Below are 18713 nucleotides of genomic sequence, written 5' to 3'. Positions count from 1 at the left end.
CCCCACACCCCCCGGGGGGGGGCGGGGGGGGGCTTTTTAAAAAAAGAAAAAAAAAAAAAAAAAAAAAAAAAAGAGTACAAAAACTCAGGACACTCAAATAGAGTAAGGAAGAAAATTCCCAGTCACCACCAACCCATCCCCCAAGGGGGAAGCAAAATCCCAGGAAAAGCTTCTGCCTGTATGAAAGAGAAAATCTGCCCAGGGTCATCCATTTAAACTGAGGAGCACCAGTATATGCCAGTGTACCTATCAGGGTCACGGGGAGCCAGCAAGGATGCCAACAGACCTGCCAAGGGTCACCCACCACAGCCAAAAAGTGACAGGGCACCAGTGTGCTTCTCCCAAGAACTCAAGAGCTTGCTCACATTCTGGACGAACCAACGTAGTGTCACCAACTTCAGCAAGGAATCACTAAGTTCCCCAGGGACTAGGCCATGGAGGCCTGTTGATGTATATTGTCCAGGATAGACAAAATGTTAGGTCATAAATCAAGTCTCAACAAATTTTAAAAAATTGAAGTTATTTCAAGTATCTTTTTAGACTACAATGGATTAAAGCTAGAAATCAATAATGAGCAAAACTCTGGAAACTATACAAACACATGAAAATTAAACAATATGCTCCTGAATGACATATGGGTACAAGAAATTAAACAGGAAATCAAAATATGTCTCAAAACTAATGAAAATAAAGACACATCATCATCATACCAAAACCTGTGGGTTACTGCAAAAGCACTACTAAGAGGGAAGTTTATTGCAATACATGCTTACATCGAAAGAATAGAAAGATTTCAAATAAACAACCTAATGCTACACCTTAAAGAACTAGAAAAACAAGAACAATTCAATCTTCAAATTAGTAGACAGAAGGAAATAATTAAGATCAGAGCAGAACTAAATGAAATAGGAAGCCAAAAATGATACAAAAGATCAATGAAAAAAAAAGTTGGTTTTTTGAGAAGATGAACAAAATAGACAAATCATTAGGTAGGCTAATTTAAAAAAGATGAGAGAAGACTCAAATAACAAAAATTAGAAATGAAAAAGGAGACATTACAGCTGATACCACAGAAATACAAAGAATCATTAGACACTATTATAAACAACTGTATGCCAACAAATTTGAAAACCTGGAGGAAATGGACAAATTTCTGGACACATACAAACTACCAAGACTGAACCAAGAATACATAGAAAATCTGAATAGACCAATAACAAGCAATGAGATTGTAGCAGTAGTAAGCAATCTCCCAACAAAGAAAAGCCCAGGACTAGATGGCTTTAGTGCTGAATTCTACCAAAACTTTAAAGAGGAATTAATACCAATTCTCTTTAAACTATTCCAAAACCATTCTCCCAAACTCATCCCATGAGGCCAGCATCACTCTGATACCAAAACCAGACAAATATACAACGAAAATAGAAAACTATAGGCCAATATCTTTGATGACCATAGGTGCAAAAATCCTCAATAAAATAGTAGCAAATAGGATGCAGTAATACATAAAAAAAATTATACATCATGATCAAGTGGGATTCATCCCAGGGATGCACGGATGGTTCAACATACACAAGTCAATAAATGTGATATACCACATCAACAACACCAAGGACAAAATCCATATGATTTTCTCAGTGTACACAGAAAAGCATTCAGCAAAATTCAGCATCCCTTCATGATAAAGACTCTCAGCAAATTAGGTATAGAAGGGAAGTATCTCAACACAATAAAAGCCGTATATAACAAACCCACTGCCAATATCATCCTGCATGGGAAAGGTTAAAAGTTTTCCCCTTAAGAATGGGAACAAGGGCCACCCCCGTGGCTCACTCGAGAGAGTGCGCTGCTGGGAGTGCCGAGGCCGCAGGTTAGGATCCTATAGAGGGATGGCCAGTATGCTCACTGGCTGAGTGTGGTGTGGACTGCACTGTGCCGAGGGTTGTGATCCCCTTACTGGTCAAAAAAAAAAAAAAAAAAAAAAAAAAAAAAAGAATGGGAACAAGACAAGGATGCTCACTTTCACCACTCCTATTTAACATACTATTGGAAGTACCAGCTAGAGCAATCAGGCAAGAGAAAGAAATAAAGGGCATCCAGATTGGAAAAGATGAAGTCAAACTGTCGCTGTTTGCAGATGACATGATCACATATATAGAAAAACCTAAAGACTCTACAAAAAACTCGTAGGGTTGATAAATGATTTCAGTAATGTTGTAGTATACAAAATCAACATGCAGAAATCAGTAGCATTTTAATACTCCAACAGTGAACTATCAAAATAAGAAATCAAGAAAGCTAGCCCATTTACAATAGTCATCAAAAAAAAAAATGAAATACCTAGGAATCAATTTAACCAAGGAGGTAGAAGATCTCTATAATGAGAACGACAAATCATTGTTGAAAGAAATTAAAGAGGACACAAAAAGATGGAAAGACATTCCATACTCTTGGGTTGGAAGAATTAACATTGTAAAAATGTCCATATACCCAATGCAATCTATAGATTCAATGCAATCCCCATCAATGACATTCTTTATAGAAATAGAAAAAAACAATACTAACATTCATATGGAACAACAAAAGACCCCGAATAGCCAAAGCAATCCTGAGCAAAATAAATAAATAAATAAATAAACAAACAAACAAACAAATAAATAAATAAATAAATAAAAAAATAAAAATAAAGCTGGAGGCATAACACTACCTCACTTCAAATTATACTACAAAGCCATAGTAACCAAAACAGCATGGTACTGGCATAAAAACAGATGCATGGACCAATGGAACAGAATAGAGATCCTAGAAATCAACCCACATACTTACAGCCAACTGATCTTTGACAAAGGCACCAAGAACATACATTGGGGAAAAGAATGCCTCTTCAATAAATGCTGCTGGGAAAACTGGAGATCCATATGTAGAAGATGAAACTAGACCCATACCTATTGCTATATACCAAAAGCAACTCAAAATGGATTAAAGACTTAAATACAAGACCTGAAACTATAAAACTCCTAAAAGAAAGCATAGGGGAAGCACTTCAGGAAGTAGGACTGGGCAAAGACTTTATGAATATGACCCCAAAAGTACAGACAACAAAAGGGAAAATAAACAAATTGGATTATATCAAAATAAAAAGCTTCTGCACAGCAAAGGAAACATTTCACAGATGAAAATGCAACCTACAGAGTGGGAGAAAATATTTGCAAACTATGCATCTGTCAAAGGATTAATATCCAGAATATAGAAGGAACTCAAACAACTTAACAGTAAAAAAACAAATAACCCAATTAAAAAATGGGCAAAAAGCTAAATAGGCATTTTTATTTTTATTTTTATTTTTTATTTATTTATTTATTTTTTTGTCTTTTTGTCTTTTTTCCTTGTCCGGCAACGGATCGCAACCCTCAGTGTTGCCCCCGTACCGGACCGGGGACCGGCGACGGGATCGCAAGCCTCGGCGTTGCTCCCGCGCCTTGCTCAGCCAGTGAGCGGGAGCCGGTCTGTACGTGGGATCCGAACCCTCGGACGGGAGCGCTGCCGCGCTTCCCAAGCGGCACACTATCCAGTGCGCCACCGGGCCGGCCCCTAAATAGGCATTTTTAAAAGGAAGATATATAAATGGCCAACAGACACATGAAAAAATGCTCAACATCACTAAGCATCAGGGAGATGCAAATCAAAACCACATTGAGATGTCACTTCACCCCAGTTAGACTGGCTATTATAAAAAATAAAGAGAATAACAAACGCTGGCAAGGATGCAGAGAAAGGGGAACCCTCCTACACTGTTGGTGGGGCTGTAAGTTGGTTCAGCCATTATGGAAAATGGTATGGAATTTCCTTAAACAACTAGATGGAACTGCCATATGATCCAGCAGTACCACTGCTGAGTATATACACAAAGGAATGGAAATCATCATGTCGAAGGGATACCTATCCTCCCATGTTTATTGCAGCTCTATTTACAGTAGCCAAGAGTTGGAACCAACCTAAATGTCCATTGTTGCAATTCGGGAGGGAGGGGGAGAGGGAGGAGGGAGGGAGGTTTCGGTGATGGGCCACAATAATCAACCACATTATATATTGACAAAATAAAATAAAATTAAAAATAAATAAATAAATAAATAAATAGATAGATAGATAAATAAATTTTTTTTTTTTTTTTTTGTCTTTTGTCTTTTTTCCATGTCCGGCAACGGATCGCAACCCTCAGTGTTGCCCCCGTACCGGACCGGGGACCGGCAACGGGATCGCAACCCTCAGTGTTGCTCCCGCACCTCGCTCCGGTCTGTATGTGGGATCCGAACCCTCGGTGGGAGCGCCGCCATGCTTCCCAAGCGGCGCACTATCCAGTGCGCCACCGGGCCGGCCCTAAAATTTTTAATTACTGGAAAAAATGTCCATTGTTGCATGACTGGATAAGGAAAATGTGGTGTATTTACACAATGCAATACTACTCTGCTGTAAAAAGAATGAAATACTGCCATTTGCAGCAAAATGCGTGAACTTAGATAAAATTATGTTAAGTGCAATAAGTTAGGCACAGAAAGAGAAATAGTGCATGACCTCAGTTATAATTGGGAGCTAAAAGCCACAGGAAAAAAAAAAAAAAAAAAAAAGAAAGATAAAACCATCACAATAATTCATTGAACTTTCAAAAGGAGAGAACAGAACTGAAGTTACCAGACGTAGGAAAGGGAGAGGGTGAGGGGTAAGGAAGGAATTGGTAAAGGGCCTCAAAAATCGATTACATTGTATAATGGTGAATATACTAATTATCCTAATTTGAGCATCACACATTGCACACCAGTACTGATATTCAACTCTGTACCCCACAGATATGTACAATCAACTGTGTTTCAATTAAAAAAAAATGCAGCACCATGTTTTGCATTTAGTTGTCATGTCTTCTTAGACTCCTTTAATCTGGAATAATTCCTCAGCCTTTCCTTATCTTTCATGACATTGATATTTGAAGGGTACAGGCCAATCCAGAAAGTCTCAGTTTGGCTTTGATGTTAACTTTGATCACTTGTTTAAGGTGGTATCTGCCAGGTTTCTTCACTATTAATTTACCATTTTCCCTTTGCAATTAGTAAGTATTCTGGGACAGGTATTTTGAGACTATTCTACTTGAGATAATCCTATTTGAGAATATCCTATTTTCCATCTGACTTTTACCCATCTGGTTTTAGCATTTATTAATGATTCTGACCTAAAGAAATTATTACCATGATGTTTGCAAAATTGTGATTTTCTAATTCTGTCTTAGCACTTTACTGTAGGGAATAATCTCCTGTCTACCTATCTATCCATTTATCTATCTGTCATGATCATCTCTATCATCTATGGCTATCAACAGGATGGACTAATGGATTCTTCTTTGGTTCAATAGGTTATCATCCATTACTGTCACTATTTACTTTGATAACCTCATCCTTGATTTGGTTTATGAAAGCTCCTTTGTTCTGGCTTCTATGTCCTTTTCACTGGATTCCATCAGTTTTTGAGAACTTTCTTCCTTTATGGAACAGGATGTTCAAGGCTTATCTAGAACTTTTTACTCCACAGTTCTAGAAGCAGTCATTCTCCAAGGACCCCTCATTCCCTTTGGTGAGGAATGGCGTTTAGACATTGAGGTCTGTGTGCTACGTGTGTTCATTGGTCATTGTGCTACCTTTCAGGAGACAGAGATAGGAGATGAACAAACAAGTATGTATAATTACAATCCAATACCACAGCGTTCTTCCCTGCCTTCTATCCATATTTGTATCTTCTGTTTCCCTAGATTGCAACAACATTTACAGTTAGACAACATAAATAGTTTCAGAATAGCTGCGTCTGTGTCTGTATTGCTACAAACAGCAAACCTGCTCAAGAGTCTCTGTCGTTTTTGAAATGCAATAATTCTTACAGCTTTCCTCTGAGGAAACTGGTTTCCTAAATCTCCCCATTTATTAAATTGAATAACTTAGAAAAATTAAGTGGCTTTCCTAAAGCCACACAGTGAACAGGCATATAAGTGAGAGCTACAAGCCAGAATTTTTGACTCCTAGGCGAGTACTCTGAGAGTAAAAATTAAACTTCCAAATTATACAGTTGCAGTTGAGAGAAGACAGAAGACAGTGTCTTTTTCCTTAAGGCATTATTATCCAATAACCAATTCTGATGCACTTCTGATGTCTTGGTTCTTTCCATAGACACTCTGATATTCTTAGTCTGGATGTGGCTTGTGCAGAGGGAGTGTTACAAGCTCCCCAGGTGACCACCTCGGTTACATAGCAACTGTAATACAGTACGAAAGGAGCTAGAGGATTGAAGTAGTTCACAGGGGTTCTGAGATCACCTAAGCCAGAGTCTGGTGTCTAGGGAAGGGCTGGCAGAGGTGGTGATATAGTTAGGATATGAGTCAGGGAAGAGAGCCAGGGGGAAGGAAGGGCATGTTTAAAGGTCCCACATGAGTGCTGGCGGTGCAAGCTGGGGACCTGTGACGGGAAGGAGCAGGGAGAGATGGGGTTGAACAGGTGAGGCTGACACATGAAAGACTTCACAGTTGGTTTGGACTTTAACCTGAGGGCAAATTGAGAGGGCAGTTAGTTTTGCATTTTAGGAAGATGTCTCTGGACACATTTAAGAGAGACAGTAAGAATGAGGGCAAGAGCAGGCACGGGAAGAGCCAACTGCAGGCTGCTGCGGGACAAGGTGATTATCTGAACTCAGTCGTGGCAGAAGAACCACCTGATAGAGGAGATCATTAGAAGTTGTGAATGGATTAAAAGGAAAATTGAGGGAGAGGAGAATTTTAATTCCTCCCAGACTTACTAGGAGGTCTTAGAAACTCTGGAGCAGAAACAGGTTTAGAAGCTGGTGAGGCTGAGTGTGGGAAGGAGTATCGCTTCAGTTCCTTAGACAGTGGTTTTCTACCTGCAGCATTAACTCCCTCATTAAATAGGTATTTTTGAGAACTTGCTATGCAGTGGGCATTCAGGCTATAATAAAGAATCAAGGCAGATACATTCCTGCTGGAGCTTATGATATAGCAGGAGAGAGTAACCTTAATCAAGTGTAAAATATCCACTATTGTAGGTGCTGCACATGATGAGACATTAAAACAAAACACAAAAAACTCCCCAGGTAATTCCAATGTGCTGAGAAGTGCTGCTTTAGCTTTTAATGAGGATAGCATTGGCCTCTGGGTTTAGCTACTGCTTCGTATTTGTCAGTTCTCTGCTTCAATAGCATTGACAATTAGAATTGCTGAGCATGAGTAGAAAATATTCTGGAAAGGTAGACATCAGAAAATCCTACAATGTTGATGAAGCCTGTGAGAGCAAAGTCAGCATCTGCCTTCTCACCACTGTATCTGCAGCCCAGCACGTAGATGCTCAATAGTATTTCATAAATGAATGAGTAAATGAGTGTGGTGGGAATGTGGAAGGGTTTTTTTGTTTGTTTTTTAGGCTTTTCCATATTTACTGAATTTTAAAATAGTTCATAATTTAGAACAAAGTAAACCTCCTTAAAATATAAAAAGAAACCCAGCCTTAAGTGTATGTTGATGTGCTGTTGGCAAGAGGGCCCAGGGCACATGAGGAGATGCTTCATGCTGTGAGTTACAGAACAATGGGGGCAATGCCAGGCTTGAGTACAGGCCCTGCCATTACCTTTCCCTATTATCAAGTATTTACTGAGCCCTTATGGAGTACCAGGCATATGCTTGGCATATGAGTTTGGCGTTATTTTATAATATATAATGCCTCTTAGCTTACTTCAGTCAAGGGTTGTGAAGCACTTTTATGTAACTGTTGAGTCTCTTTAGTATATCTGTGATATAGGCATAGTTTTGATTTCATAGATGAGGAAACTGAGGCTCAAAGAGGTGAAGCTTTTCACTAGATTTAGAAGAGCAAGGACTTTCTATATTCTGTTTCAGTTAGATGCTCAGTGCCCATGTAGTACCTGGCACATAATAGATGTTCAACAAATACTGGTGGATGAATAAATGCATGAATGAATAAATGCATGGAAAGATGAATGATTCATGAGTTATAGAGCAGGGACTCAAACCCAGATTAACTCCAAGTCCAGTTGCCATAATACTACATTCCCAGTGGGGAAGGAAAGAGAAGTCCCAGGATCAGAATATAGGAGAAATATCTATAGAAAGAAGAGACAGCAAGGGGCGAGTTGTAGTGAAAGGCTGAGATATTTGGGGAGGAAATAGGGATTATGAGGCAAATGAGCATGACATTTGGTGATAGGAACAATATGGTTAAGTCTCAGCTCCATCAACTAACTGTGTGACTATGAGCATATCAATAAACCTCTCTGAGCCTTGATATCCTCATCCTTAAAGTAGGGACAGTAATACTACTTACCTCCTAAGGATATTGTGTAGATCAAAGGCCGTAATGTACATAAAAACATTTTGTAAACTCTAAAGTGCTATATAAATATTAATTATTGTATTATCACTGTTTGGGCTTGTTGCATGAAAGGATCCTTGGAGATCACCACATTTCAATTTCTTATTTTATCTCTTTAAACATAAGCCACAGCTGGTCTTCATATTTTGGAAATAGCCCAGCATACATGCAGTGAGGGCTTAAAAGTTTGGAGACAATGGAATAAGGATTCTACTTAAATTCCTGGCACAAAGTTGCATCATTTTTTAAAGCTTGAATAAGATTCTTTGTCCCGTTCAAAGTTGTCAGAGTGCTGGCTGTTTTTGCTGTCCTGCAATGAAATACATGGAGTATGAAATTGAAATCTACTTGTGAAATTTCAAAATATCTTTATATACTCTTAGGCAATAACCATGCTATGACTAATCCTGATAATTGAAGTCAAAGTAGCTCTTTAATGAATGAACTTACTCTGTTTTTATTTCCTGTTCTTGTCATTTGGTAGTTTTTCACTCTAGTGAAGAAATAGAATCTGTTTAGAAAGCAGGAGGGCTGGGAGGGATTGCATGGTGAGCAGAGCCAGGGCTCATCTAGCTTGGAGTTAAAGTTCTAGATTCAAGTGTTAGTTCTGCCAGTTACTGGCTGTGTGTCTTGAAAAAATTACTTAAAAAATTACAACTGCAACTCTGAGTTCAAGTTTGTTCATCTGAAGAAAAAATGAGGCTATTAATACATACCTAAAAATGTATTTTGGGGATTAAGGAATTAATTTATATGCCTACAACTTCTTTATTTACTAGAAAGGTTAATTATTCTATCAGTCAAGGCAATTTCCACTAAAATCATTGCAAACAATATCTTGAGACACAAGAGTTAGAGGCTACTTAAAATAACCTTACCTTCATTCTCCCTTTTTTTTTTTTTTCTGTAGGTAGTTCTTCATTTGCCAGCAAACCCACCACACCAACTGGATTGGGTGGAGGATTTCCACCTCTCAGCTCGCCACAGAAAGCATCTCCGCAGCCTGTGGGTGGAGGGTGGCAGCAAGGAGGTGGCTACAGCTGGCAGCAGTCACAGTCTAAGCCACAGCCCAGCATGCCTCACTCCTCTCCCCAGAACCGACCCAACTACAACGTGAGCTTCTCAGCCATGCCTGGAGGCCAGAATGAACGTGGGAAAGGATCAACTAATCTGGGTAAGGATGATAGTGTGGGGCCTAGCTGTCAGACTGCCTGGGTATGTGTGTCTGAAGGAGACAGAAAACAATTCCAGTAATTTTGGAGGCAATCGTATAGTTGTAGAGACACCACATAATCTCATCTCCCAATGTGGTACCTGGAGCACACTGGGTTTACCATGCTCCTAACATTTACACATTTTGTGACTGCTGGCTCACTTGTCTGTATCTCTGTAGACTGGAACTAAATGGAGGGCAGGAACTGTGTCTTATTTGCCATGTTGTCATTAGCACCTAGCAAAGTGTTTGGCATGTAGTAGGCACTGAGTGAACATTGAATGGATGTGAGTGGAGGGGTGGATGGATCTTAAAGTTTTGAAAGAGGAGGTGAAAGAAAAAGATTGAGAACCTTTCAAACACTGTGTTCAGATATACCCTTAGATCCCAATTAGAGGAGTGTTTCTGTCCTGGACATTGGTCTTTCTTGTACTCTGGTTGGTGGATTCCTGTGACCAGTGGGGCACCTGTGATGGTGCCAGCACCTGAGGCTGGAGAACACTCTGTGTGGGATTCTTGAGAAGTGTAAAAAATAATATATTTTGAATAGGAGGGATGGTTAGAATTGAATTTGTTGAAAGGCCTGTTTTTATACATTTTACATTTCAGTTGATTTGATGATACCCTACAATGAAGTATATGGGGACATAATGAAGGAACAGGCCTTTCTTTCTATGAAACATGGAAAAGGCAATTCTTCTATTTTTCCTAGTAGCAGTGGCTAACATTTATTGAGTGCTTACTATTTGCCTGGTGCTATTTTAAGTATTTTTTATGTATTATTTCATATAATTTTCAAAACCAACCCCATATTGTAGATGAGGAATCTATGAAACACAGACTAATAATTTCTTAAATTCTTACAGCTTATAAATGACAGAGCCACAATTTGAACCCTGGCAATCTGGCTCCAGGACCCCTGCTGTTAACTGCCATACTCCACTGACTATGACATAGGTGCCTTCTCATTAACATGACACTAAAATTAACATGACAGGAATTCTACTTGTGTTGTTGGGAATATGTAACATCATGCTTATTCTTTGGTTAGCAGGGGTATTCCTTAGACAATTCTATAGAGTCATGTGGCTTCCCCTCCATTTTTACTTTGAGTAGATGTGGATATCTTCAATCAGCAAATACTTAGGGAGTATCTTCAGTGTAGAAAACACTGGGGTAGATCAGTGAATGAGACAGATAAAATCCCTAGTCTTAGAGCACTTACATTGGGGCGTGTGCACTTGTGTGTGTCCAGAACATCTTAGACTATAGAGATGGCAAATGGATTTCAACTCAAAAACTGATTTTGGTTGATTGGCATTGACTACATGGACTTCTGTGTTTTGGTTCATTTTTCATTTTAGTCTAACAAAATTTATATCGCCAAGCACTGTTTTAAATGTTAACTTATTCATTCTCTATGAATGAGCAGCAATCCTATGAGGTAAGTAATATTATTAACACCATCCCCATTTAGCAGGTGAGGAAACTGAGGCACAGAGATGGTAAATAACTTGCCTGAAGTCACATCCCTAATACCTGGCAGAGTTGGAATTTAAACATGGGAGTCTGGCTCTAGAGCCTTTCTTCTTTGCCACCATGCTCGGCTGCCTCTTCAAACAGATTGAGAAAGATCGTGAGGTCACAACCAGACTTGGAGGAAAGAGTACTGTGATCAACGAAAACTGTCAGTTGGGTGTGGGCAGGAGAGTAGTAGCATGAATGGATTTCAAGTACCAAAACCCAGTTCCTATTCCTATCACTGATGCTAATTAGTTATGATTGAGGAAATTATATGAGTGTCCTCTTCTAAAAAGAAGGTACAATAGAAATGGAATTGGATTTAGTTTAATGATCCAACCTCCAGGCCTAGCCTTCCATGTACATATTATATGATTCTGCACAGATCTCCAGACTTCAATTTTCTCATCTGTAAAATGGGCACAAGAGTCTCTTACCTTGCTCACAAGGTAAGTATGAGGCATAAGGGGTTTAAGATATGTAAAAGCACCCTGAAGACTCTAAGTGCTCTGAGATAATGGTATGATATTATGTTTAAGAATAAATGCTATAATTATTTTCAAAAATTATATTGCAGAAGGGAAGCAAAAAGCAGCTGACTTTGAAGAGCTGCTTTCTGGTCAGGGTTTCAATGCTCACAAAGACAAAAAGGGGCCTCGAACAATAGCTGAGATGAGAAAGGAGGAGTTGGCTAAGGAAATGGATCCTGAGAAATTAAAGGTGAGTGAGCCCCTGACTCAGTGTGCTTATCCTATGTGATAAGGTCATCTGATAAAGACATGTATTTGGAGTCATCAACATGAGACTAACCTATTGTTTTAGTTCATTCAGGCTGCTATAACAAAATACCACAAACTGGGTGGTTTATAAACAATAGAAATTTATTTCTCACAGTTCTGGAGGCTGGAAGTCCAAGATCAGAGTACCAGTAGGATCAGTTTTTGGTGAGGGCCCTCTTCCTGGTTCACAGTCGGTGGTCTTTTCTCTCTCTGTGCCCTCACATGGCAGAGGGAAGAGGGGTTTTTCTCAGACCTCTTTTATAAGAGCACTAATCCCATTCATGAGGGCAGAGCCCTCCCAAATATAATCACCTCCCAAAGGCTCCACCTCCTAAAATCATCACTTTGGGGGTTAGAATTTCAACATATGAATCTTGGGGGTACACAAACATTCAGACCATAGCACCTAAAGAAGGCACCATGTTAGACTTCTGGTGACTACCATATTTTGCATGGTCCCTGAATCTGTGACTTGAGTACAGCTGTGCCCTTTAATAGTAAAGTAGCTTTGCAGAGGGTTGCACAGGCTGTTTAACTTTTTCTTTTTTTTCCTTTTTGTCTTTTTCCATGTCCGGCAACGGATCGCAACCCTCAGTGTCGCGCCCGTACCGGACCGGGACCGGCAACGGGATCACAACCCTCGGTGTTGCTCCCACACCTCGCTCAGCCAGTGAGCGGGAACTGGTCTGTATGTGGGATCCGAACCCTCGGCGGGAGCGCCACTGTGCTCCCAAGCGGCGCACTATAACAGTGCGCCACCGGGCCGGCCCTAACTTTTTCAATAAAATAAAATTTATCCCATGGTTTGGTAATATAGGTTTCTTTTGAGTAGTGGTACTCTTTAAGATATGATTTTGATATTCAGATGGCATTCAGATTCTACAGACAAATCATTAGAATTTGGTGGTAAGAAGAATGCTTTATTTATGTTTTCTCTTTCTGCCTTGAGAGCTTTTTATTAGATCAAATTGACTGAAGCTCCCAGGATCTTTAGCCTGCTGATACAGAGAGAAATATTTATGTACCTGGGAATTACTAACTCCTGTAAGATTAGATGTGTAGGTTAGGGAAGGTGGAGGAGAGGAAGGCTGAGGGAAGTGTGAACGCTGTCTTCCCCATTGCCTCATCCACTGTTGCCCAGAGCAGTTCTACTCTTATCCGTTTTTGATTCTGGAGGCATACGTAAGATTTGATTTGTGGAAAAATAATGTTTCTGCATTTTTTTGTTTGTTTTTTAAAGTTTGCAAATCAACAGATCTAACCCCCTTATTTCATAGAAGGAAACAAACTTTACTTCATAGATGAGGTTGTTGTGTGGACAGGCGGACACAGATTAGCTTGGAAACAGAAGGGTGGTTATGTTGGTACATTGATGAATGGTGTGAGGCCTTGGAAGAGCTTGTAAAGATCAAGAGAATTGGAATGCTCTTCACAGATGGGGAGGCTGAATTTCTATGTGACAAAATACTAAATGTGCTGAAACTATAACAAACTGAAAGAGTAGGATCTGATCTGTCTCTGCATTAAAGCATCTCCAAAACCAGGATGTACACAGCAAGTCAATCTTACACATTTTGAAAAAATATATGAGTGTTCTCCATAATTTCCTGACAGATTTGAATATTTGTTGTGCGTGTACAGATTCTTTGATACTTTTTTTTTTTTTTCCTGACCGGTAAGGGGATCGCAACCCTCAGCATGGTGTGGTGCACACCACGCTCAGACAATGAGCGCACCGGCCATCCCTGTACAGGATCTGAACCCACGGCCTCGATGCTCACAGCGCCGCACTCTCCTGAGTGAGCCACGGGGCCGGCCCGTTTGATACTTTTTTGAGTACGATGTAGGATCTCCTGTTTGCATTTGTTTTTCACTTTCCATGACATCACACAGGCTTAATATTCTTTCCAAAAACTTTGTGCTCCATCTCCATAACCTTTGCTCATTAGGCAAACTCTGACAGTTTTCTATAAAAGAAGGTTGTTTATTTCTTTTAAATAAGCATGTTTGGGCCGGCCGGTGGCGCACTGCTACAGTGCACCACTTGGGAGCGTTGCGGCGCTCCCGCTGAGGGTTCGGATCCCATGTGGAGACTGGTTCCCGCTCACTGGCTGAGCGAGGTGCGGGTGCAACACCGAGGGTTGCGATCCCATTGCCGGTCACGAAAAAAGACAAAAAGGAAAATAAATAAATAAATAAATAAATAAGCATGTTTGGTTATTTAACTGGTACAGAGTGTTTAACTCTTTGGGAGAGTACCATCATTAACATGACTAAACCATTCATCCAACCACAAACACTTGGTGAACTCTTAGGTGCTAAATGCGGATGCATTGTTACAATCCCTTCAACTTCATCACCTCATTTGTTCATAGTTCAGATAAATGGCTAAATAGATTAACAAACCTATTCAGTGCCAGGTATGCTGTTTGGTTCCTGAGATACAGCGATATATAACAAACAGCATCTTTCCTCAAACAGATCTGCTATATGTCAGGGAAAGACAAACACACAATTAAAACAAAGTTGGGCACATATCATGATAGAAAGACATTTAAGGTAGATTAGCCCAGAGAAGTTTGGTCTTTTTCTTTAAGGGATATTTAGTTAGTTTAGAGAATAAAACAGATGCAGTGTGTACTTGCATGGGATTTATACTTTAGGAATGAGTAATTAACTCGGGGGGGGGGCAGTGAGAAAGGAATTCAAACTATCAAAGGTGCACAGTGTGAAATTCCTGAGCAGGCTTTTATTTTTTTATTTTATTTTATTTTTTGTCTTTTTCGTGACCGGTAAGGGGATCGCAACCCTTGGTGTGGTGTCACCCATACCATGCTCACTGGCTGAGCGCACCGGACAGTCCTATATAGGATCCAAACCCTCGGCGGGAGCGTCACTGCGCTCCCAGCGCCGCACTCTCCCGAGTGCGCCATGGGGCCGGCCCCTGAGCAGGCTTTTAAAGTATGATGAAGTGTTAACCAGAAATACAAGGCAGGAGGTGGAGATGGGAAAGCATACCAGGTAGAAGAAACAACTTGGAGTGTGCAGGGCACCCTAGGTATTTTTATGTTGCTGTAGCAGGAGGGGTTTCCAGGGTTCTAGCACAAAACTTCTAGACTAGAAAGCATTTGAGTTTCTTAATCCTCCCTGCATTTACAGATTCTAGAATGGATTGAAGGCAAAGAGAGAAATATTAGAGCCCTTCTCTCCACAATGCACACTGTGCTATGGGCTGGGGAGACCAAGTGGAAACCAGTTGGCATGGCGGACCTGGTAACACCAGAGCAGGTGAAGAAGGTGTACAGGAAGGCTGTGCTGGTGGTGCACCCAGATAAAGTGAGTATACCTGCCCTGTCTTATCACTTGTCCTATCCTCATTTCAGTATTTTATGAGCATGTATTAAAACATCATACTTTCAATTTTCTGATTAGGCCATTTATTTAATAAAACTTAGTACATGGACTAAAATTAGGCATTTAAATAGTTACACTTCATGAAGTGAGCAAAAAAGAACGCAAACTATATGGTACAAATAATGGAACAGGGGTTTTACTTAGAGGGACGTAAGATTTACCAGTGACGTAGTCCTGAGTTTCAATAGTAAGGATAGGCTAAGAGCTGGAGAGAGGAAAGTTTTTCTCCTTTGGAGATACAGTAGTATATTTAGCCAGCAAAAAAGCTTTAGAATGTAGTTGGCAAAATTGGTGAGAATCAACGAAATATTCAAAATGGATTTAAATTCATTGATTATGTCAGTTTATGTTTTCATCGAAGTATCTATACATATAAGTGATCTACATTGTCAGAAACTTTAACTACCACATGGCCCAGTTGATATCGTCAAAATACATAGAAACATCTCAGGCAGACGTGAGTCATCTTGCTGTCATATGGACTATACCAGTCGTATGACATGAAGCTATGATTGAAGTGCCACTTGGAAACATGTGCTTGAATTTGATGTATTTAATTTTCATCTCTCCATACTTTTTGTAACTAGTCTGAATAGAAGAATTAATGAGAAAAGTGTTAATACTTAAATTTTGATGAATCAAATGAGAAAGAAAAACAGGAGCCCAGAAAAATCCACAAACCATATGCCCCTGTTATGAGTCTCAAAGAACTTAATTTTTTTTTAGAGATGAAAAAATGGGAGTTTAGAAATACAGACAGTGAATTGGAGATAGGCTGTCATGAACCTTAATTATTGGTAGATACTTCTGGAGAATGGCAATGCATATTTTGCTGCCCAATAAGCTCTCTGTGATCTACTCACTGACTGATTCCTACTACCTTATGTGAATTTTTAGGGGGAGGATATTATGGGGAGATTACAGTAATTAGGGTCACATAGAGAAATGGCTTAAATAGAAAAGCATTTCAGTTACTTGGAACTGACATATTAACAGGGAAAAATTTAATATAAACAAAAATTTCATCTGTGGTACTAATGTGTATTTTTGTTTTTTCTATAGGCTACTGGGCAACCTTATGAACAATATGCAAAGATGATTTTCATGGAACTAAATGATGCCTGGTCTGAATTTGAAAACCAAGGCCAAAAGCCCTTGTATTAATTTATGAGCTTTTCCATTTCTGCTGCAGACCTGTGCTAATGCTTAGTGTGCGTCAGAATTCTGAGGTTTTCACAGATGACCCAAAAACTCTAGTAACATGTTTCCAGTACTAAATTATTAAATTACTCGTGGATTAATTTCTCATTGATAAGGAATGTGGATGTTTGGTTTCTCAGTCCCCACCATAAAAGGTCCAAAGCCTGAGAGGAACTTTTAGTGAGATGATCTTGTAGCATTACAACATTCCAGCCTGCCCTTTGGGGAGCCTACTCAGCATTTTCTCTGGGGGAAATGGAAAACAGAGGCCACTAAAGGTGGCATAACACCCATTTCATTGTCTGAGAATAGGATTAAAAAGCAAAAGTTATGGTAATAGGATTACAAAATGGTTTTAAATAATCACTTTTAGGTTTTCTTGGAAAGATATTATTTGATCAATGTCTTTATACAGACTCCAGGAACACAACCACCACGTTTTTGTTTTTTTTTTAAATAGAAATTTACTGTGGTCTTTAGCATAGTACCATATGTGTCGGTCAAGAGGACTAACAAAAGAACTTGAATTGTGGGACATGATTATACCACAATCCAGTGATTACCAACAACCTTTCCTGGATAAGCTAAAAATTAGTGGAAATACTGACTAAAGAAAACAGGAACTCTGAAAATGTAGAAATCTTTCTTCCAGGTCACGATGTTGGCCTGCTTCCTTCCCTTCCCTTTAGAAAACTGTGGTTGATTAAAGAGAAAGTCTTAATACCATAATAACAACTTCAAACCTGATTTGAGAGAAACTTCCAACTTTGCCATAAGGCTTAATGCTCTTCTTTTTGTTTAGCCAAGAAAATACCCTTAGCATTCACAATTTATCAGGACTGATATCAAGTGTGGACTCAAGTTTTCTCTAGGTTTGTGAGTGGTTGTGGCAAGAAAATAGAAGACAATGCTGACTAGTAGTCAGAAAGGCACTGTTGCAGTGGGAGACCTGTGCTGACCTTCAGACCCAGTCAGATGGCTCGTCAGTATTTGCTTTGAGGAACCAGGTCCCCTCTCCCCACCCAGCAAATCTGGACCCCTTGGATCATTACAGGGGGGTTTATTGTATTAAAAGTAGTTGGGGGTCTACAGGAACAACAATTACACAGGGACATTTGTGAAAGCAAAGCAAGAATGAAACATTTCCAGATCTCAAACTGATTAGATTTCAGTACAGTATTTTGGCTGGGTTTCATTTGGAGGGGAAAGCAGTTTGCTATCCTGAGACTTTAGTAGATCTCTTTTGGTGTGCACATACGCAATGTACATCCTATATATACAAAGCAGATGGGCAAAACGATTTTCATGCTAATCTTAAAAGCTTCATGCTCAATATTGTGAAAGCTTTCAAAAATTGTTTTTAAAAGACAATCATTTTTTGTTTCTGTTTTAATTTTCTTGTTAGCAAACTATACTGGAAAAGCAGCATGTCCAAAATACTTTAGGTTCTATACAGATCTCTCTCTCTGTCTTTTTTTTTTTTCTTTTTCTTATAGAGTGTCCGTATTTATTTTACCTTTTACTGACAATGCGAAACTCACGGAAAATGTTCTCTTTTTAAATATACAACCGTGAACTGTTCAAGGTAACCATAACAAACTAGGTGTTATTTATTAACGTATTATAAAATGTTTGATCCAGTATGTGCTTGTCTTATTTAAAATTGGAATGTGAGACATGTTGCTGTGACCTATTTTTTTTCTCATTCACATCTGTAGATATTGTGTGAACTACAGTATATAACGATAATAATTAAAAAGATAGTATGTGGATGTCATGTACATTTTGAAATGATAGAACTATATTAACTTTGTATCATGTTTGGATAATACATCAGTTTAAAAGATCATTAAGCAGTATATAATTAGTAATGAGAAAGAATCTTACTTAAATTTGGGGATTCCCCCCCATATCTCTTTTCCTGACACATTATCATTCTGGACCCCTATTTGTCTTAAAACTCTTAACATCTGCAGACCAACAGGTTTTCACATTCCTTTTAAATATCTGGTTGTGACAGAGCTTGTTGTTGATCAGATTCACTGTTCCATTCATAAGTATTGTAATATATTTTTTGTTTTGTAAATATGTTACACACAACAAAATGTGATTGGTCTAAAATATTTGTAATGTATATTAAAAGGCTCAAAAATA

At 39.1% G+C, this 18713-nt stretch overlaps 1 protein-coding gene across 3 annotated transcripts in view; it reads left to right on the top strand.

The window, feature by feature from the left end:
* DNAJC6 (DnaJ (Hsp40) homolog, subfamily C, member 6) overlaps nucleotides 1-18713 on the top strand; it is a 146637-nt gene extending 127924 nt beyond the window's left edge. For all 3 annotated transcript variants that reach the window (XM_008573978.1, XM_008573977.1, XM_008573976.1), the window contains exons 16-19: nucleotides 9343-9606; nucleotides 11744-11886; nucleotides 15105-15281; nucleotides 16422-18713. In XM_008573978.1, the coding sequence (XP_008572200.1) occupies nucleotides 9343-9606; nucleotides 11744-11886; nucleotides 15105-15281; nucleotides 16422-16523 (686 nt within the window). In that variant the 3' untranslated portion in view covers nucleotides 16524-18713. The remainder of the gene's footprint in view (nucleotides 1-9342; nucleotides 9607-11743; nucleotides 11887-15104; nucleotides 15282-16421) is intronic.

Source organism: Galeopterus variegatus, unplaced genomic scaffold (genome assembly GCF_000696425.1).
Source record: "Galeopterus variegatus unplaced genomic scaffold, G_variegatus-3.0.2 Scaffold979, whole genome shotgun sequence".
In the NCBI taxonomy this organism is placed as follows: Eukaryota; Metazoa; Chordata; class Mammalia; order Dermoptera; family Cynocephalidae; genus Galeopterus; species Galeopterus variegatus.
This window is presented reverse-complemented; position numbering and strand designations above follow the sequence as displayed.